The sequence below is a fragment of the Mytilus californianus genome, unplaced genomic scaffold, assembly GCF_021869535.1.
Source record: "Mytilus californianus isolate M0D057914Y unplaced genomic scaffold, xbMytCali1.0.p SCAF_1, whole genome shotgun sequence".
NCBI lineage: Eukaryota > Metazoa > Mollusca > Bivalvia > Mytilida > Mytilidae > Mytilus > Mytilus californianus.
The window spans coordinates 128,590,694-128,613,391 of record NW_026262581.1 but is presented as its reverse complement, the minus strand read 5'-3'; the positions used below and the strand labels follow the sequence as shown (position 1 = coordinate 128,613,391).

At 33.2% G+C, this 22,698-nt stretch overlaps 1 protein-coding gene across 2 annotated transcripts in view; it reads left to right on the top strand.

Annotated features, from left to right (window-relative positions):
- The first annotated feature begins 7,371 nt into the window (after positions 1–7,371).
- LOC127733999 (2-(3-amino-3-carboxypropyl)histidine synthase subunit 2-like) overlaps positions 7,372–22,698 on the top strand; it is a 36,721-nt gene continuing 21,394 nt past the window's right edge. Inside the window, exons 1-4 of one of the 2 annotated variants that reach the window (XM_052243509.1) lie at positions 7,372–7,459; positions 16,576–16,733; positions 19,401–19,513; positions 21,234–21,454. In XM_052243509.1, the coding sequence (XP_052099469.1) occupies positions 16,584–16,733; positions 19,401–19,513; positions 21,234–21,454 (484 nt within the window). In that variant the 5' untranslated portion in view covers positions 7,372–7,459; positions 16,576–16,583. Of the gene's footprint in view, positions 7,460–14,163; positions 14,253–16,575; positions 16,734–19,400; positions 19,514–21,233; positions 21,455–22,698 lie in introns of those variants that run through there. The other variant, XM_052243498.1, reaches the window with a different exon arrangement.

The window sequence follows — 22,698 nt, the reverse complement described above, 5'->3', positions numbered from 1 at the left end:
GTCGGAGTGCAGTATCGATCGGAAACGTGATAAATTCCGTATTAGTGTTCAGGCTGATTTGCAGCTTGTATTCATTCATAATATAAATCATTAACCCTCAAAATGGTTGTCTAATATTACTTCCGTATTTTTGTATTATACTGTTAGGATCCTCGTTTGGAAAACAGGGTGTTGGTGATAGATCTTTGATTGTTTCAATATTCAATCGAAAGTGGCTTCAACCTTTTATATGGAATTAGTCAAACTACTGATTAATTGATTGTTGATGTTTTAACGCCACTTACGGCACAATTTGCTATTTTCTGGCAGTCAGTTTTATTATTCGAGGAAGCCGGAGTGCCCAACCACCGACAATCCTAGTCAAATAAGATTGGAATCGAACGCACCCGCCACGTGCGGTATTCTCAAAGTAAAATGATAAGAATAGATGTTATACCAGGAATTTCAGACCATAATATTGTGTGTGCAGAAATGAACACCAATACATTGACAAACAATCAAAAACCAAGAAAAAGCCAACTGTATAGAGGTGCGAAATGGGACAGCGCAAAAGGAGACTATGAATTGCTGTATACTAAAATTAGAGAAGAAAATTAGAACATAAAGAAAAATATCAATACACTCAGGAATATGTTCAAAGAAGGTCTTCAAAGCAGTACAAACGGCAACATATACCTTCCCAAACCTGTAAGACACTGAGAGGGGGAAAAATGGATCCCCAGGAAATATATAACTTATGAGGCAAAGAGGCTGAGCCTCCGAAATAAAATAAACCAAACCATCCTTTTGATATCAAAGATATAAGCAGCTTAAGGAAAGTTTTCAAAGAAAATCAAGACAAACTTATTGGACATATATAGAGGACATAATAACTCCAGAAGAAAACATCACTAAGAACAAAATTCTGGACCTTATCAAACATACGAAAAGGATAAAACGGAGTAGCACTACTAAGAAAATGGCAAATTAGAAACAGATCCAATTAATAAAGCAAACATACTAAATGATCAATGCTAATCTGTCTTCTCTACTGCATGTCCTTTCAGTAACGAGATTGCGAAAGAAACAAAAACTAATGACAGATCAACCAGAAAAATATCTAAACACATATATTATCATCATGTTTCTCACAAACAGAACACAAGTAGAAACATCTGACAAAGTGAAAGTAGAATCTGGAGTACCACAAGGATCAGATTTAGGACCCATGCAGTCTATTTCTTTTTGACATAAAAGACTTACCACAAGGCCTCCAGTCATCATTTAGACTATTTTCAGACGATATGTACAGTAGTTTATTTGACCATTTACTCAGACAACAACTACCATTAACGCCACGAAGACCTGGACAAACTGGAAAAATGGGAAGAACTTTGGAAAATGAAGTTTCTTCTTGAAAATTCAGCATCCTCACAATCACAAAAAAGGAAAAACACATAATGAAGTGGAGTTACCGGTTAGGGGGAGGGTTGGCGCCTTCAAACTAGTTTAACCCCGCCACATTCTGTATGTGCCTGTCCAAGTCAGGAGCCTGTTATTCAGTGGTTGTCGTTTGTTGCTGTGTAACATATTTGTTTTTCGTTCATTATTTTGTGCATAAATTAGGCCGTTAGTTCTCTCGTTTGAATTGTTTTACATTTGTCATTTCGGGGCCTTTTATAGCTGACTATGCGGTATGGGCTTTGCTTATTGTTGAAGGCCTTACGGTGATCTATAGTTGTTAATTTCTGTGTCATTTGGTCTCTTATGGAGAGTTGTCTCATTGGCAATAATACCACATCTTCTTTTTATATTTACAAGCTTCATGGCTATACTCTGTAGCATGAACATTGACTAGGTACCTGGGCTGCACCATAACAATTGATCTTGATTGGTGGAGAGAACACGTAAACAATATCACAGGTAAACCAAGTCGAAGCCTTGGTTTTCTACACCGAAACCTCGACATCAGCTCCAAATCCATCAAAGATCATGCCTATAAGACTTAGTAAGACCACACATTGGCCACGACAGTATGGGACCTGCATGTATCAGCAAAACCATATCGATAAAATAAAAAAAAACACAAAGACGTCCGTAATCAGCAGACATAGCAATAGATCCAATGTGAGAAACATCATGAACATCACTAGGGTGGAAAGGTTTACAAACAAAGCGTAAAGAAGCAAGACTTATCATGTTACTTACTTACTTATCCTCTTCATCCCGAATGGGACATAAGGCTACCACAAGCTTATATAGACTTATCACGTGTTATAAATTTAAAAAAACAACAAATGACCTGGTAGCCATAGACAAGAACAAATACTAACAAAAGCCAACAAGAGGCTCCAGTCGTTCATGAAATCATATCTACCTATTACAGCCAGACCTACAAAAGACTGTAGGAAGTGATTCCGAGCTCGGCCTATCACAATTTGTGTACTCGATAGACCACAAACTGCACAGCTGAAAAAAAAACATAGAAAACATAGAAACATAGTGGAGTAGCTATTCAAAAATAAACTTGATCAACTTAAGAGTGACTTCTAAAATTGCTGATGATTTTAATGTCCCCGATATAGACCAGAACAATTTATGAACTATTTGGATGTTCAAACCTTATGCTCATATATTCAAAGATTAAGCAGCTCTTTTATTTCCAAGACATACTCAATAACAGACAGCACGCATTCAGGAAATATCATAGCTGTGAGACTCAACTAGGATGTTTACAAGTAGTAGTAAATCGAAGATGAAACATCTGACAAGGTGGTCTACAGTCTACTCTAACATAAATTACACTATTTACGCTTTAGAACTTAGAAATTTCTCACAAACAGAACACAAGTAGAAACATCTGACAAAGTGAAAGTAGAATCTGGAGTACCACAAGGATGTTTTAGATAAATTATACGTGTGTTTGATGGTCCTTTTAATTCGATTTACAGCTATGAAGTCGAAAGTGCAATATTACTTATATACTTATACCACCTTGAATATTCAAGTGCCGTGCCTGGGATTCCCATCAATCTTTTCTCCCGGAAAAATTAGAAAATGTCCAAAAGACAGCGGCCCAGTTTAAAACATCAAATAACAGAGATTATGAACCTGGATTATTGACAGCAATTCTGGAAAACCCAAATTTATCTCCACTAAAACAAAAATTATACAGAGGAGGATAATACTTTTGCTCAAAGGAACCAACAATCAAGCCCATATACCAACAGGGCAATGAAAAAACCTGGACGAATCACCAAATCCATGCATAATTACCCTTTTCTAAAGACCCCCTCTCTAACGTCTCCAACTAGAAATGATTCACTAAAATTCAGCTTCATTACGAATACTATAAAGGAATGGAACTAAATATCATGGACATTTTTAACAAGGTAGAATCTTCAACAGACCAAGTCAGATCACTTGCAGATATTGTTAGGGAGGGGATATTTGGACTAATCGCTACATGATGCGCGGTGTAATAATGTTCGTCGGACGTGTCACCGTACCATATCCAGATCAAGATCAAGGATGTTTTAGATAAATTATACGTGTGTTTGATGGTCCTTTTAATTCGATTTACAGCTATGAAGTCGACTATATAAACTACACTTCCACATACTCTTGTCAAACATAAGTTTTCTTATTTAATCGAATTGTCCTTTGAAAAAAACCGAGTGCAAATTCATTTGCTGCAACTCATAAGAAGCCTTATTCTGTAATGCAAAAGGTAAATATGCTAGATAAACTTAATATTAATTTGTATCTATCGCATCGCTGACCTTTCACCATTTTATGAAATAGTGTAAATGTTTGTTACTTTTATTGAATATCTGTTTGACTTGGTGCATCTGGACGATGGAATCAGTAATGATTTTCGAAGTTGAACACTTTATACCAATTCTCGTAATCTTACAAAAAATGAATTTGAGAAGCTCCCGTCTTAGATTTTATGATACAATATAAGTTATTCTGTTGCAAATGGTTGCCCTAAACCGAGTTTGAGGTTCAAAAACTTTACTGGACTTGAATATTAGACAGCGATAATGAGAAAGGAATGAGCGATAATATTAGTTCTGTTCTAAGAAAGATAACTCTAAAGCAAAAGTCCGTTGCACTGCTCGGTTAAACATGATTATAATTGGGTTTTTTTTCTAATGCTCATTTGAAAATCTGCAAAACGAGCATACATTCCTCTTTTTCACATTTATAACTCAATGTATTTTCGGATTTTGTCCAGGCATGTATGTTGAGTCAATTGAGCATAAAGTGTAAGCCAGGCGACTGACTATAAGTTTAAAAGTGGAAACACATTGTTAAATATACCAAATGGCAATGTTTGTTAACAGTTTTTAAATAGCACCAACAAATCCATGTTACTGAAATTTGATGATAAAAATTTTTGAAAATCTCCTTGTCGCTCCATTAAATTAGACCTTATTCATATTGGTAGTCTTTCTTGAGAAACTAATGATGTTTAGTATTTGTTTGGAACTAAATAAATAGTCTTTTCTTAGAAACAAGTAATGATTAGTCTATTTTTAGAAGCAACTAATGATTAGTCTTTCTATAGAAACTAATAATGATAAGTCTTTCTTTCGAAACTAATAATGATTAGTCTTTTTTTAGAATAAATAATAACCAATGTTAATGGAAGTGCACAGAAATCGAATTCATTTTCTTGCTTAACAGAACACACTTTGGCCCATATTAATTAGATTCCGATTGGTACAGAGTGTGTGCCTCCGATTAATAATACAAAGTCCATGTATTATCTTTAAATGTTATACATGGAAAAACTCCAGAAAGGTAACAAGGAAAAGATTATGTAAACCGCCGTAATACCTCGATGATGTAATTACAAGTTGATCAGCTGCTTTTTAATCCGTGCTTTCTGAAGACAGATTTTTGGAAGCTGCATGGTGCAGGATTTATTTGTTGTATTGTTCACTCTAACGATATATGGTATAGTATTTGCTTGACGATTTCAATCCAACAATAGTTTGAGTCAGTACTATTTCAAGCTTCAAACCACTCTTTTGTTCATCGCTTTGTCCTTGTTTGTATTTATAGTTTTCTTTGACGAGCAGGTTGTTGGTAGTTGGTGCAGTTTGTTGTGGTACATTATATTATAGGTATACCGTTTTTGGTTTGGGGAGATGTGATGACTTTGGAAAGTGATGTTGTTCTTTCCGTTTCTCAGATGGTCTTTTTATCGTCCTGGCCATCAAGTTCTTTTCTTTAGTGCCAATCAACAATATTACCTGCGCTTACCAATTGTCAAGTGATTGGTATTCCGATAGGAACTATATGTACCCCTCTGTTCTTTTACTGTTTGAATCACAGTTTATTACGAGACCTCATAAAAGCCAAAGTTGGATATTATCAACAAAACCTTTTCGAGTTACAATCGACACTATCTGTCTTAATAATTCAGGTTTTTAAATGTTTTGATCCAGATGAACTAATGGAAAGACTAAGGATAAAAAGGCCTGTATTTGTTGTTCAATGTTTTAATTAGTTTCCAGTTCAAGTCATACAATTTATAAACAAAATGACACCGATACATTATTCAGAAAGTGTAATTAAAATATAGGGACACAAGAGATATTGTTATTGATTCTGGTTGTTCACCACCTGATCTTACTCTGATTCTAAACTGACGTTAAAAGAGGTCTTTGTCCTATTCATACCTTGTTATCAGGATGATCCAAGAGGGTACTTCGGAGTAGAGAAATTTTACAGCTATCATGGTTATTACAGAAGATGCATGGTACTTCAGAATAAAGAAATGTGTCCCAGTTTCTCTGTCTGAAGGGTACAACTCACCCATAAAAAGGACCTTTTGACTGTGCTGGATGCATTATTTTATATTCTTTATTCCAAAGCAATACAGCTTATAGGTATCAGTACAATAAATATTAAAGTATGCAACACATAGTAAAATTTAATAACTCATTGATACAATCCATAAAATTAAAACAATCAAGTAGCATGTTTTAAATACGCAGTCATGTCCAGTCGTAATAGGAACGCTAAATTTGATGCCATGCTGACCGTACGTTATTTACATACCTACATTTTGAAGTCAAGAGTCCAAATGTCAAAACCTTCATCCCGTTTTTAGCTAAAAATTCTCCAGAGCAGATCGTGTTCTTCAACAAAATTTACACGCAGAAGTACGGCTGTTTGTATAAGAGAATATAAGAAGGCATTATTTCTAAATCAACAGATTATAAGTTCTTTGGATTTGCTCTTAGAAGAAGCATTCTTGTTACAGTATGAATTAATATTGTTTTACTTATACCTGTGTTTGTGTCGTGTGTCATACCAATATCAAACAATTAAGTGCTTATAATAGAAAAATAAAGGATATGGGGTATTCATCCATGACACAAAATCAGTACATGCACAGCAACAACAAAAACCAAACAAAAACACAAAAGGCAAAGGAACAGCGCTTCTTTTTGCTGTTCTTCATCTCAAAGTCGTTAACCTTTGTTGTTATATTGATCATTATAAACAAAAGGAAGGGTTTAGTATTCACATGTGATTATTTCTGTCCCAAACAAAGAACTTCGTTTTTTTTAACTGTTTTTCCTTTAAGTAATCTTGATGTTGTACAGATTTGAATAATCTTTGTCGTATGTATTTACGTCTCGTTTAGCCTCGTAAACATTTAAAACTTGTGAAATGGTATAGATACTTCTCTTTTGATGAAGACTTATGTTAATCCTTGTTGCTCACTCAATGACATATACATATCCAACATCTCCTTTTATTCATATATCTCTAATGGTTTTCTCATATTTTCATATTTTTGATTTGTTGTCTTACTGGACGTCTGCTCTTTGGTCGGGTTGTTGTCTCTTTGACATATTCCCCATTTCCATTCTCAATTTTATTTATGCCACATCTGTTATTCGTTTTTACAATATCGTAGATAAGACTAGATGATCAGCTTTATTTTTATAGTTATCATGCCATCTCTTTGCCCTTGACACTCCCTTTTCCCCTAATACTCAGTGTACCGTCACTCCCATTTTGAAACTTCCGCATATAAATAAAATAAACACAACTGAAACTTGGACTTGTAAGAATATATTCCACCCAATGATCTCAGCACGAAAGAAGCTTTTGGGGATTAAAATAATGGAATTTTTAGAATGAAAAATTAGGAGATATACTCACCACATTTACATTGAAGTTATTCCAACTAAACACCCACACATAATCTTTAAACTGTATAATTTATCTTACTTACCTATTACAACCACAAACAATCAGAAAATACTTTTGTTAAATCTTCTACTGGATATATTAAAGAAGTGTTGCATTTGACAACGATTTTATCTTATTTAAACAACAATCACCCCTTTGTGGAAGAAAAAATTCGTTAGTGCATGTACCGTTACGTAGCAATTTAGACAGCATTACCTTACTTGACCCCTTATTTATCACAAATAGAACAGATTAAAAGGTAAGTTAAGCTCGATGCATATTTAGAATGTATTAATAGACAAAATACAATGCAAAATGTGATATCAAAAGAGAAAGAAATAAAAAAATAAAGTATGCTTACCCCTTGAGAACGTATAAGCTACCGGCAATCAGTTCTGCTAGTTTGATTATAGTGATAATAATCGAAAATGGTTAGTTCAAAGTCGATAGACTGTTAATAAATTCACCTGTTAAATTTTAAAATATTTTAAAAAGGCTCTATAAAAATGTAGATTAAATAATAAATGAAGTAGATTAAAATTGCAAAACAAACAAACACTGACTCACTGACCTTATCAGATAAGTCAACATTTCTTTGCTGTGTCAACACTTAGTGTCATGTCTTGCATATGTAACTATAAAATCAAGAACGTCTTTTAAATTGTTTACGATCCGTAATGGGCATACAAATGTAATATTTTATGGTTTGTTGCAGAAAAATAAACAACCGTGCTTGTTCATTCGTGAGTCTGTCCTCTGTTACGTAATATTGGGTAGAAAGAATTCAATGTTATATCGTATCCCTTACACTTAGATACACAAATTATTTCTTTCATTTATAGCTTCACTGAATCTATTGAATTGAAAAGGAGTACATTTCCTTTAGTTTAGAACGTACATACACTTCACCCACGCTAAGATAAAGTCCCAAAATTAACAGATTTTTTTAAATTACAGATTGTCATAAGATTGAAGCAAATCGAGAGAAATTGGTATCGGATGAGAGCAAGATATTGATATGACTGAAACGACCGATAGTGATTTGATTTGATTGATTGGTGTTTAACGCCACTTTCAACATCATTGTTCTATTTCGTGGCGGTCAGTTTTTATTGGTGGAGGAAGCCGGAGTGCCCGTAGAGAACCACCGACCTTCGGTAGGAAAACTGACAATCCTAGTCAATTAAGATTGGAGTCGAGAGCACCTACCACGTGCGGGATTCGAACTCAGTGTTGACTGGCTAGTGATACAGTAGTTCGACTACTTAGACCACTCGGCCACGGAGGTTCATCGGCCGATAGTGAAAGGTACTACTGATTACCCTCAGTGATAACCTGGTATTTAAAGCGCACCATGTTCAATAACAAATAATAATGTAGTTTGCAAAACCCCGTGTTTCGCCTATTCACGATGCGTTAAGTAACGTCTGCCAGGGGCGTAGCTGGACTTAAATAAAGTGCAATCATAACTATCGCCGAGCGAAGCGAGGCGAAAATTTTTTTTGGACCATTTTATGGAGAAAATGATTACTTTTTTCGGGCATTTTCCCGGTATGCCATGCTTTTGAAATTCACATCACTCCTTCACGCCCAAACTCCTATTTTGTGAATACTTGTGGACTTTATAGTGATTCGGCAAGGGAGAAGGCTATGGACCGCTCAAAGTCCCCAACTGGTCCAGGGTAGCACCCTAGTCGGGGATCCAGGGCAGCATCGTATACGGTGGTCCAGGGAAGCGAATCCCCATGAAGCTTCGGGCATATGAGTAATTACAGTGACTGCTTTGAACATGAAAAATACCCTATCTGTTTCTTACTATACCATATTTTCATGAAACGATAGTAAAAGTCTAGTGAGTTCCGTAATTTGCTGCTTATATTAGTAACATGGTTATTTTCAAATATAAAATAAATTTTATAAAACGGGAAGACCAGGAAGAGTCGACAACCGAAGCGTTAATCAATGGACAATTGACAAACCCGGGAACAGATAAGACACAAAAGGAGAAACAAAAACATTCAACATTGAAAACTAAATACAGATAAAAAAAACACGGACCCAAAACAACAATGTGGCGACCTCCGGTGCTCCGGAAGGGCAAGCAGTTACTGCTTCTTGCAAGGCACCCGTAGTGTTTCTCACGAAAGTCATTCTCAAATCAAAGGAGAGGTTTCTACGACAACGGTAGAAGGTCATTTGGGACACAGATACCCCAGGTGAATTAATAGTCTTTTGGACGAACGGACAATAGGAATACGAAATCTAACGGCCACCTTCAAGTCTTGACTTATAAGTAAGGGAAATAAATCTGAGATGTTTTCAAGGTGATTGTATTGAGCCTGTATTATTAAATGTTAATACTGCATGTAAGACTTAAAGTATATTAATATCGAAAGTCAATATATCTATTTTTTGCCAAGGCAAATGATCGCAGAACTCTCTCGGTGTTGATATCCATTTCTTTGTGAACATGTATGAGCGCCAACGAAGATAGTCTGTCCTGTACCATGGTTGAACGGAGAAGTTTTCGGTCGCCGTAATGCACTAAATGACCGTTCAGTAGTTGATGTAGTTACTGGCATTGTAACTAGAATTGAGAAGGTTGCGAATATTGAAGGATATATAGTTCCTTATTAGTCACTGCTAGAGACGACATCAGAGATTTGGGCTTTAAACAAAAAAAATGTGCAAGCAAATGATTTTTTGCGTAAAGGCAGCTACGCGCCTGTCTGCTGAAATTGTTTACAGTTTGATTCCATAAAAGTATTGTAGTATTATATAAAATTGCAAACTGTTTTTTAATCTATTTCTTGCCGGTTAAAAAGCTGTCATTTTAGAGTTTGTGATATAATATAAGTTCTTCATGTTTTAAATGGTTGCATTTAATCGAGTTTTAATTTCAAAAAACTACTTTTGCCACATAGGCTCAGAAGGAGTGAGCGATAATATATTAGAGTTTCTGTTTGAAGAAAGATAACTCTAAATAAAATTATCCGGTCAATGCTCTCTAAATTCAGAATAAGTAATCTTTGTCTAAGGTTAGACACTTGAAGACGTGAGAGAAAATAAAATTTTCTTAGAATCAGAATCAGAACCATTTCCCAGATGTAAAAGGCTATGTCATTTCTGTGATTTAAACCAAGCAGAGGACGAGTACACTTTTTACTTCAATGTCCCAAATTTAACCAAGGATTTGCACTACACAAATCCTGTGTAAATATCTAAGTACAAAAACTTGTTTATATGGATAATTCTAAATGAAGACAACACATTTTTATGTTTATTGTGTGAATTTTTAAAGATAAATTATTTAAGAAAACAGCATACTGAATTATAATGATTATCTACTTGGTAAAAAAATAAAAAGTTAATTATAACAATCAGAGTTATCTCTCTTTGTTACGAATTGGACGTATATGATCATGTTCTACTGTACTGTATCTGATTAACATAATCAGAGTGAGCGGAGTGAAAAGGTTAGTATGAAGGTTAGTATGAAGGGCCCCGTGAATAGGAACAAAAAGAGTTTGAATTTGAATTTGACTTTGGTTGTTCCTGTGGTCCGGAGGTCATCCTTCGATTTAACTTGTTTTGTTTTAAATTCTCACTTGAAAATCTCCATAAGTGCCATGAACTCCCCTTTTCAAATATATAACTCAACGCATTTTCAGATCTTGTCCAGGCACGGATTTTGAGTCATTGAGCATTTAGTTACTTTGAGTCGGACGACTATTAGTAAATATACAGTGTTGAAAATATCAAATGGCAATGTTTGTTGTCAGTTTTTAAAAGACACCAGCAATTAATGCTGCCTGAAGTTTGCTGATATACGTTTTCTTATTAAATATTGATAATGTGTTTTATTGTCATTCGTGGTGTGTAGTGTTGTCTGCTTGGTCCTTTTGGTTTTAAAACTGATTGAAATTCAAGTTCAAATAGTTTATTGGTGAATTACCACGATACGTTGGTGAGCATCAAAACAGCACAGAACAATAGCATTACACACTCTCATAATAACCAATAATCATATAATCAAATATATATATGTCATAGGCATTTTCTAAATTTAGGCATTTGTAAAATTACTGAATTTTCAGGCATTTTATAAAATGCCTAATATTGATAGGCATTATATGAAATGACTAAAAATACCTAGTCATTTTCTAAAATGACTGAAATTTTAGAAACAAAATTCAACAAATTGCCTGTTCAGTTTAAGGAAATTTGCTTTAAAAGAAGAATAATTAGAATCAAGATGTATATGACAAAAAACACGATATCTTGCAAAGAAAATAACTAATGGTTCTGTAAAATTAAATAATTCTTCAAAAACCAAATGGGAAGTTTGAATTCTTTGTTTAGTGAAATTACGTTAAATGTTCTTACCCTGTATTTCAGATGGTAATTTTATAATCTTGTAGTCATAATGGCAGAAGGACAAATTCTTCTTACAATAGAACAAATTTTACAAACGATTTTGTTTTTTGAAATATAGATTCTATATATCTTTATTCTCGTAATCCAAAGAACAATGGTATAGAGACAAATACAAATAAATTCACATACATATTATAAACTTAAGTACAAATGTAAAGTAGAGACATAAAGTGGTTACCCAGGAGGATCTAGGCATTCATTGATTATTCGTATAAATTTGCACAACTTGTTTAGTTCAGACGGGTTGTTGCTATAAGATCTTGAAATTTTAAAATATTGGGTCTGTTTGCAAAATGATGCTTTAAAAGCGTTTGTCTACTTTCGTTTCAAAACATAAGTGTGTAATGTGAAGCGAAGAAAAAGAAGCATGTTTTTATTTACTGATTGTTGTTTGTTTGCATTCAGTATATAAATAACACATAGCTGAGAGGGTGATAGAGCAGATTGTTACCCCGAGAAACCATGGTCAACTGAGGCGAAGGATAGAGTAAATTGTCTCCCTCGTATTAACCAATCAAAATCTGGCATTTTGACACGAAGTATAATAATAGCAAATATGTCATGCATATTTAAGGAATTTTGACTGCCACATGAAATGGAGGTATGTTGGATAGGGACAGATAAGTTGCCTCGAATTTATACATCCTGCACAACCAAACGGATTCCCCTCTATATATAGCAAGGGTTTCGCCATACATTGCCGTGTTTGGTTGTGATGCAAAGATATGAGTATCTTCATCTTCACTGCCCCAAGGGAATTCAATTATTGGGTCTTTACAATCGGATGCATTAATGGGACAATATAGTTAACCGTTGTTAAAATCTCGAAAATCGATTCAGAAGAGACAAATAAAGATGCATCGTCTCCTGCTATGGATGCATCACCCGACTGGCGTATGTCTGCTTAAGCCCGTTAAACTTGCTCTGATAAGCAAACAGATGTCAGACAACCTAATCATGCTAATGTGACTTTGACTTTGCCGAATCTGTTGGAAAGATATTTATGTGTGGGCCCCCCCCCCCCCCCCCCCAAAAAAAAACAGGACAAATGTGTTACTTATCCTGCCATCTAAACATTATATGAAGTAACAAATAATTGTCGAGTTCGGTGATTGTAGGAATTTTGAATAATTCAGTAGAATTTAATTTTTATTATTAAAACACTTAAGATGCAAGCTTTCAAATTCAGCAAGTATCACTGATAGATAAAGCTGCTCTGTTGTTCGACACTTTCAATCTTTCAATTGCTAGTCGGTTTGTGTGAATATTTCAATCTATAAAATAACTTCAGGCATTTTACAAAATGCCTTTCAAAATTTCCAGGCATTTTGTAAAATGCCTGAAAAAATTAGTCAATATATCTTACAGGCATTTTAGAAATTGCCTAAAGTTTTCGGGCATTTTACAAAATACCCAGACTGTTTATAATCAGATGCAAGATATATCTCATTGCGCATGTCATTTGCCTCCTTTAAAAAACATGTTATGTTTATAAAAGCCGTCCTTTTGATAAAAAATATCTCCGATAATCCAGTTTAGCAACCAACCGAATTTCCCTTTTTACTACTTAACTCGGCTTGATTTGATGGTTTAGGCAAGGGGATACTCATATTTGTATGACGTTTAAGCACCCCTGGTGTCTCCTTATTCAATCAAGTTTTTTTTTCATTTCCAGTCGTAACTGTACCGAACATTGTAGTCTACTTTTTGAATAGGCTAGGGCAAAATTAAGGCAACAATCATTCATGAATTCACCACTAATATAAGGCTAGGGCAAAATTAAGGCAACAATCGTTCATGAATTCAGAGGCGGATTTAGGGGGACCAAGGTGCCCCCCCCCCCCCCTTTGTGGGAAAAATTTGGTTGATTATTTTGGGACCACTGAAGCATAACTGGAACGGCCCCCTCTTATGGCAGTCAGTGTCCTACATATATACCACAAGCTTTTGCCTTTCCAGGGGCGTTTCTGCAACATGTTAACAACCCACCTGCAGAGAACAGTGTATTTTATCATTATATTACTGGCATTTCACGGTATTGTATTGCAGGCGAGGGTATTGCAACAGATAGGTTGGAGTAAATATGACATAGGTTAAGATAACTATAAATTTTTATGATTTAAAAAGCCATTAAAATATCAAGCTGGTTAATTATTGAAAATGAAATCAAACTTGTGTCACCAATTATTATAACTAAACTGGCTTATACCAGAGACATTGTATTATATGTCTCTGCTTATACGAAAGTCTCAGAATACAAAACATGTTTTATACAAATTACAGCTGGTACACACCATATATATATTTATAACTTCTATTCATCTTATCTTCCTTCCATCTTAAGAGGATTATAAGTTAACCGCAGTGCACATGCAATGGTTTCTTATTGGGTTCCTATCTTAATTATCCGGAGACAGTGCTAGTAATTCCCGACATCTATGAAAGTATTATAATTCAATTTACAAATAAAGATCTTTTAAACGTTTTATATCATTGAAATTTACATTATTTTAGGTATAAGCAAAATTACACTGAACCACATGTTACAAAGAAAAAAAATACATTCAGAACAACAATTTGAATGGCCATGAGTTAATATTTGGCTACATTATATGGTGAGAAAACCAAATATCTGAATAGCTTATAGAGATAACTTACTGTGTTGCCCAACACTGAATTTTTTTTCACTTTGGAATCCTAAAAAAAAAAGGCTGAATACCGAGACTGATTTTGTCATTATGTAAGAGATAAATTTGTCCTGGTAAAATATGTCCGGGCGGACACATATTACTAGTATAAAAAGTCCATGGTTACAGAATTTACTAGTATTTTTAGTCCGATGTTAGTAATTTATGTCCCCAGACTAATTTTCCTAGGAATTCAAGTCCATGTCATTAATATTCCTAGGTAAAAACGTCCATGTCCTTTTTTTATAGTAAAAATATTAATGAAACAAATCAATTACATTTAAACAATATTGGAAATTTAAATGTTAAGTTTTAATATTGTTTAAGAGTTGTGTATTTATATTTTTAATACAATTCATGTCCCCAGACTAATTTTCCTAGGAAATCATATCCATGTCATTAATATTCCTAGGTAAAAGCGTCCATGCCCTTTATTTTAAAAGAAAAATTTTAATGAAACAACTTATTTACATGTAAACAATGGAAATTCAATTTATATGTTTTAATATTGTTAAAGAGTTGTGCATTAATATTTTAATAAAATCCATGTCCCCAGACTAATTTTCCTAGGAAATCATGTCCATGCTATTAATATTCCTAGGTAAAAATGTCCATTCCCTTTATTTTGAAAGTTAAATTTAAATGTTATGTTTTAATATTGTTTTAGAGCTGTGTATTAATATTTTAATAAAATTTATGTCCCCAGACTAATTTTCCTAGGACATCATGTCCATGTCATTAACATGCCTAGGTTATAACAGAGACATCTGGTTATAACATCCGACCATGTCCTTTATTTTAAATAGGAAAAAATTAATGAAACTTTCCAATCTTAACTAAAAAAATATGTTTTTTTTTTTTATTTTCAATAATTTTTATAATATAATAAAAATTACTAGAAAAACAAGTCTTAGGACAATTTTTCCTAGGAAAATAAGTACCAGACATATTTTACTAGCTATGGACTTATTTACCTAGGAAAATTTGTCCTGGGACTTAAATTCCTAGTAAAATAATGGTCATGGACTTGATTAACTAGGAAAAAAAGTCTGGCGGACAAATTTTACTACCGGACCAAATTTACTGTTACAATTACACTGTCATTGTTAAGGTTCATGTGAATCCTTTGGCTAAATTGGCTGTGTTTTCACCTCAAAATTTACTCTGAGTACAAAAAAACCTGTGTATCTGGAAAAGTTTTAAGACATAGCATGCCATAGATATATAAAGTTCAAACCTGGGAACAGTATATGTCAATAATGACAATATATATGTTCCTGTTCAAACTAAACTGGAATTTGCAGTGCACTTTTTTTCGTTCATACAGAAGATGCCAAAATCAACAAAGTTGGAAAAGAGGTTTAAGAACTTCCCCATAGGTGTTAATTGAAGTGAACTGTATTGATTGACATTGACAATAGAGGGACAATAGATATATCTGACATTTCTGATTGGTGATTTAAACTGTATCACTGAGTGGACAATATCAAGTGGAAGAAGGAGAAGTAGAAGTGATAATTATAAGGACATTTAAAAAACTGAAGTGAAGTAGTAATATGAGGCAGGTGTTACCTGTGAAAGAAGACGAAAGCTGTATTACGAATTTTAATTCATTTTATTTTGTCATTATCCTTTTTGGTAATCTGATTTACAAATTTGCATGGGAAATTGTATAACCTACAACATGGCAGCACCTGTCAACAAAACAGGAACAGGGTAATGCTCAAGCACAACTGTTAAACGAAAAAAATTAACAATTTTGTGTTTATTAGTATATTGATTTTTCATTTTATTTATTTTTTTTACTGTTATTGGTGACTACGTCCACATAAACATGATAAATGCATTGTAGTTCCAAAATATTCCAATGTGTAAATTTTTATTTGCCTTTGCTCAAGCTGGACACAGAATTTTTTTTACCTGTAATACGGAATCAATAAAAACTGTTTTTCACTCTTAGATTACTTTTTATACTGTTAAGTTTATTTGTAGATTCTCATGTCGTGTACTGCAGTATCCACTATAGACTACTAGTAAAAATTCTTTCATTGTGTAGTTGTTTGTCATACACGTATACATGAATATAGTTTCAGTTAATCATCCAAAATTTATTACATTGTCAGATACAAACATGATATCTGGTATAATTTCAGAAAGGAAGATGTACACGTATACATGAATATAGTTTCAGTTAATCATCCAAAATTTATTACATTGTCAGATACAAACATGATATCTGGTATAATTTCAGAAAGGAAGATGACTGCTAACTTCAGTTCTCCTGATGAAGATGTAATTAGCAGAAAACTTGATGTTTATTCTGGTGGAAATGTGTCTAAAGATTTACTAGAGAAATTTTACGAAATTCAAGATTGCATTAAATGGATACAAAAAAATGATTTTAAAAAGGTATGGTTTATATGAACATGTGAGTATTATAAAATATCTGTCATTTGATGTAATGTATGTATAAATTCTCCATGTTTTCTCTCAGGATTTGGTGTACCTTGTGGCATTGTGACATCTCTTACCTTATTATTAATGATGAATAACAGTAATTTAGAAAGGTGGCTCAAAGAGGCAGGTGAGCCTAATTTTTTGTTGTGAATTTTGATATGAGTCATATTATACCCCAAAAAGAAATCTTTACTTTCCAAATAAACAAGTTTATAAAAAAGTCAATTTTTCTAATTATAGTTTGCTTCAGAACATCTTTGATATTTTAGTCTTAAGATACATGATTTTTTTATTAGTTGTTATTGGCTTTGAACTAGCTGTCAGTAACTGTGAGTACTCTCAGATCTGTACTTAGTGTCCTTTTTGTTGTTAGGGATGAGTGATGGATAAATACCCTGCCATGTCAGTCTGTGTTTATGTTTGATGTTTTTCTGCTTTGTATCGATCTGATGAGTTAAGACTTTTTGAACTGATTTTTAGCTCACCTGGCCCAAAGGGCCAAGTGAGCTTTTCTCATCACTTGGCGTCCGTCATCCGTCGTCGTTAACTTTTACAAAAATCTTCTCCTCTGAAACTACTGGGCCAAATTTGACCAAACTTGGCCATAATCATCATTGGGGTATGTTTCCTGTGACACGGCCAACCAACCAAGATGGCCGCCATGGCTAAAAATAGAACATAGGGGTAAAATGTAGATTTTGGCTTATATCTCTGAAACCAAAGCATTTAGAGCACATCTGACATTGGGTAAAATTGTTTATCAGGTCAAGATCTATCTGCCCTGAAATTTTCAGATGAATCTGACAACCCGTTGTTGGGTTGCTGCCCCTGAATTGGTTATTTTAAGGAAATTTTGCCGTTTTTGGTTATTATCTTGAGTATTATTATAGATAGAGATAAACTGTAAACAGCAATAATGTTCAGCAAATTAAGATCTACAAATAAGTCGAATTGACCAAAATGGTTAGTTGACCCCTTAAGGAGTTATTGCCCTTTATAGTCAATTTTTAACCATTTTTCGTAAATTTTTGTAATCTTTTACAAAAATCTTCTCCTCTGATACTACTAAGACAAATTTAACCAAACTTGTCCACAATCATCATTAGGGTATCTAGTTTAAAAAATGTGTCCGATGACCCCGCCCGCGAACCAAGATGGCCGACATGGCTAAAAAATAGTACATAGCGTAAAATGCAGATTTTGGCTCATATCTCTGAAACCAAAGCATTTAGAGCAAATCTGAAAAGGACATAATTGTTCATTAGGTCAAGATCTATCTGCCCTGAAATTTTCAGACCAATCAGGCAACACGTTGTTGGGTTGCTGCCCCTGAATTGGTAATTTTAAGAAAATTTTGCAGCTTTTGGTTATTATCTTGAATATTATTATAGATAGAGATAAACTGTAAACAGCAATAATGTACAGCAAAGTAAGATCTACAAATAAGTCAACATGACCAAAATTTTCAATTGACCCCTTAAGGAGTTATTGCCCTTTATAGTCAATTTTTGTAAATTTTTACAAAATATTTTCCACTGTAACAACTGGGCCAAGTTCATTATAGATAGAGATAATTGTAAGCAGCAAGAATGTTCAGTAAAGTAAGATCTACAAACACATCACCATCACCAAAACACAATTTTGTCATGAATCCATCTGTGTCCTTTGTTTAATATGCACATAGACCAAGGTGAGGGACACAGGCTCTTTGGAGCCTCTAGTTATAGTTTGTTCTTATGTTGTGCTGTAACACTACTGTCCCAGGTTAGGGGAGAGTTGAGTGCTCGCAAACATGTTTAACCCTGCCACATTCTTTATGTGCCTGTCCCAAGTCAGGAGCCTGTAGTTCAGTGGTTGTCGTTAGTTCATGTCTGTCATATTTACTTTACGTAAATTGTTTTGTTATAAATTAGGCCGTTAGTTTTCTCAATTGAATTGAATTGATTCATATTTTTCATGTCAGAGCCTTTTATGGCCGACTATACAGTTGCCTATAATTGCTTACATCCACTTTATTTGAACTTTAGTGGATAATTGTCTCATTAGCAATCATACCTCATCTCCTTATTTTTATATTGAAGATTTCCGTGCATGTTTGACTCCAATTTAATTGACACCAACAGTCAATCAATCAATCTTTGAAGATTTAAAATGTTATTTCAGTTTTAGTAAAGTATCCTGTTATAATACAATTTAAGATGTCTTTCCTTCCGGAAAAATAAACCGCAATCTTGGAAAACAAATTGTTATGGAAATGTTCCTGTGTCTGTTACACATCATAAAAAATACTATGTTTGTCCATACATATGAAGAGCATTATCTATAAATATTTTTTATTTACCTCATTCAGTTAAAATTAAGATTGTAAATATTTCCAGCTGACCAATTATGACATCATATGTAAATCTTTCCTGATTGCAGATGTATTTTTATTATTGTGACAAAAACTTAACAGTTTTGATTTTTCTTGTCAAATTTTTTCAATTATATATAATTATAATAAATCAAATATTTAATCAATTATTTTTTTAACAAAGTTCTCAAGTTTTATTGGAAAGGACATAATTACTTAAATTTTGTCAACATTTTTTTTTGCTTATTTGTGTTATATCATCATAGATAGCATTGCAAATGCCTGATGAATTGATGAAAGACTCTGTACCCATAGCTGACAAAATTCAAAGTCAAATAGAGGGCAAAGTGTTTATACTTGGAGACACATCATATGGCAGGTAATGTTACACTTATCATATATTTACTGAAGGACCAAAGTCATTTCATGAAGTTATGATAAGAATTCTTTTATCTGTTGTCCTATCAATTTAGCTGCTCAAAATTATTGGTGAAAGACAGTAGCAGGGTGCAACATTTGCACATAAAGACTGCAGAAATGTCTTTTCCATTCAAGTTATCTCCCCTTGGGAAAAAAAAGAACTCAACCAATTATCCAAACTTAAGTAACTTACTGGAATTGAAGTAATGAATTGTGGATGTACATGTATTACTCATATCAGTGTAATATAAAATTTTGTAGATTTTACTATGAACAATTTTAATACCCATTGAAAGATATATTTTCCCTTGATTGTCATGTACTAAAACTGAAACCATGATTTCAAAAACTAGCAAAAAACAATTTTTTCCACAGACAATAGAAGTTAGATTCCAGTAATGACAGTTATCTTACAGCAAAAAAAAAAGATTGATATCAATTTCCTCGATGCAGAACAGGTGTATCTGGGATATCCTTCATCCTGTTCGCTTGAGACAAAAAATTTGATGAAACAAAAGTACAAAACACTCAAGAAAATTATAAAAAAAACTGCTTGGCACCAATTTACATGTGCACAACAGATGTATTTAATGTGACCTTCATGGAAAGACCATTTCCTCTGAGGATAAAAGGGAGAAAATTAAGATTGTCTCCCCTAGATAATTTGATAAATGAGATAACTGACTAAGTACCCATGGAGAATATCATGGTCCACATGTACAACATCTTATTATACACACTTTAAAACATACATATTAGAAAAATCAGGGTCCCAATTTGATTTGTTTATAAAAATAAAATTTTGATTATGAATAATTGTCAAGTCTTATGTTTGTAGACTAATGATAAAAACCCACTTATTCTCCTCTGCTAGCCCACTGACCCTATAAGCCCAGTCTGTGTTGTTGCTGTTATAACACCTTTGTTTTTTCTCTTAAACTTTTGGACCAGTTCTAACTGTACATAGGAATAATTTTTGGGTGGCTGATAAAGCAATACTAGATTTGATTTTGAATATTTGTAGGAATATATGGGTGTATATGTGAGTGAATGAGCAACCCAACAACAAATTTAACACAAGTATTGATACTTATTTTCTAGGTCTGTTTGATATCATGTTATAGATGTAAAATATATGTAAATTATCGTCTTACCTGTATATGAATAATTCTTGTGATCTGAATGTGTCAACATAATGGTTTTTCTCGGTGGCTCCCTTGTTTCACTTTTCAATGTTAATATTCTTTTCTTTTTTGATAACAGAACATGCTTAGCACATGCGTAACTGATCTTCAGGTAAGGACCATATTAAAGGTTCCATGAATACAGATCTAAATGAGGTTGAATTATTGACATGCAAGCCAAAAATGCATAAGCCATGTTTTTGAGCTTATTTTGTCAAAATTGAACCTAAATGGCTGCTAGTAGCAAAATAGTATTTTAATATTCTGCTTTTATAAATGTTTGAAACAAAAACAAAAAATCTTATTTAATTTTTTTGTCTAAAACCTTGAAGATAAATTTGAACAAAAAAAGTTTCATATGATCTTTTTGTCAATTTCATCTTTTTTTAAAGTTACAAATTAGGAAGATTCATACACTTATGAACTGTTTTGAACCTCTTGAACTCAAGAATAGTTTAATTTAACTTTAATTTTTGCTGTTTGTTTATATTTTAGTTGTTGTGTAGACGAAATAACTGCTGAACATTACAATGCAGACTGTATTATTCACTATGGCCATAGTTGTATGAGCCCTACTCGTAGAATCCCTGTAAAGTTTGTTTTTGGTCAATCACCAGTAGATGTTCCTGATCTTGTGTCAAAGGTCAAGGACATATTTACAGACAAAGATAAACTTATTGTTTTGTTGTATGATACCTGCTATCATCATGTTGTAGGTATGTTGATTATAAACAGAAAAAGTTTTAAAGAAAACATTTAAACACAAGGAGGATAATATTTAAAAATATAAACAAACTTGTTTATTTTTTGCAAGTCATTTAATATATTAAGATATCCTTATAAGTTAAAAACAGCTTTAGCCAATTTTTTTGTATAATAAAACTAGAAAACTTTAAGTAGAAAAGACTAGATTGTAACAGGAATTAATAATTTCCATAAATTCTATAATTCAGTGGGGAACTCTGAACACTCTGTGCGGTGACCTATAGTTGCTAACATCTAAGTCATTTGGTCTCTGGTGAGAGTTGTCTCATTGGCAATCATACCACATCTTCTTATTTTTACTGTATATTCAGTGATAACTCAAGTTAGATAATAGTCTAAATGTTGATCTACTTCTATTCTATGCATTTTAAATACTTTTAATTTGGTTATCTTAGATGACAAAAGTTAAATGAAAAATGATTATGAGGATGAACAGCAACATTATGTCATAATGTTAGGAAAAACCGTATCATGATCAATAGACTAAGATAAAGGAAAGGAAACTAACTTCAAGATAGTATCAAAAAGTCAAAGTTGAAAAAAAAGAACTGAGGAAATCACCTTACATAACAACTGATAAGACAAATAGAAATGACCATCATACACATAATACTTCACAATATATAAGGATAAATATGAAGTGGTAAACATGTAAGTGTTTCAGCTCAACTTGTCTTTGTTTGGTTGAAATTGTTTTACATGTGGTTGAGGCAGCCACAAGATGGTTTTGAGATTTTTATGTTTTCTAATTTTTTCATCATGTTCATAACTTCATACAAGCTGCAAATTATGTACTTAAATATATCAGAATCATATTGCTTTTACAAGGAGTTTCTAACTGCATGTCCTAAATCATATTAAACTCTGTGAAAAATTATATGTTTTAGTTAGATACATTGTATGTTTTGTGTAGTTAGAGTTATCTCCCATTCAATGATTTCTAATCATGGTTTAACCAGGTATCAGTCTATAGTTTAAGGTGGCACGGTAGTATTTCCTGGCCCATAAGGGATAATGATAGCCTTTTTAGAATTTTCACCACTTTCTAACACTGCTAAAAATTCTACATTCACAGTTTACTGAAGTACTTTCATTTTACTATTCAGAAATGAATTTGAATATGTATCATGACCGTTTACTTTTTTTGCTATCTTTAAGAACCTAAGGCCACTAGTGCTTTTAGGTCTTTTATCGT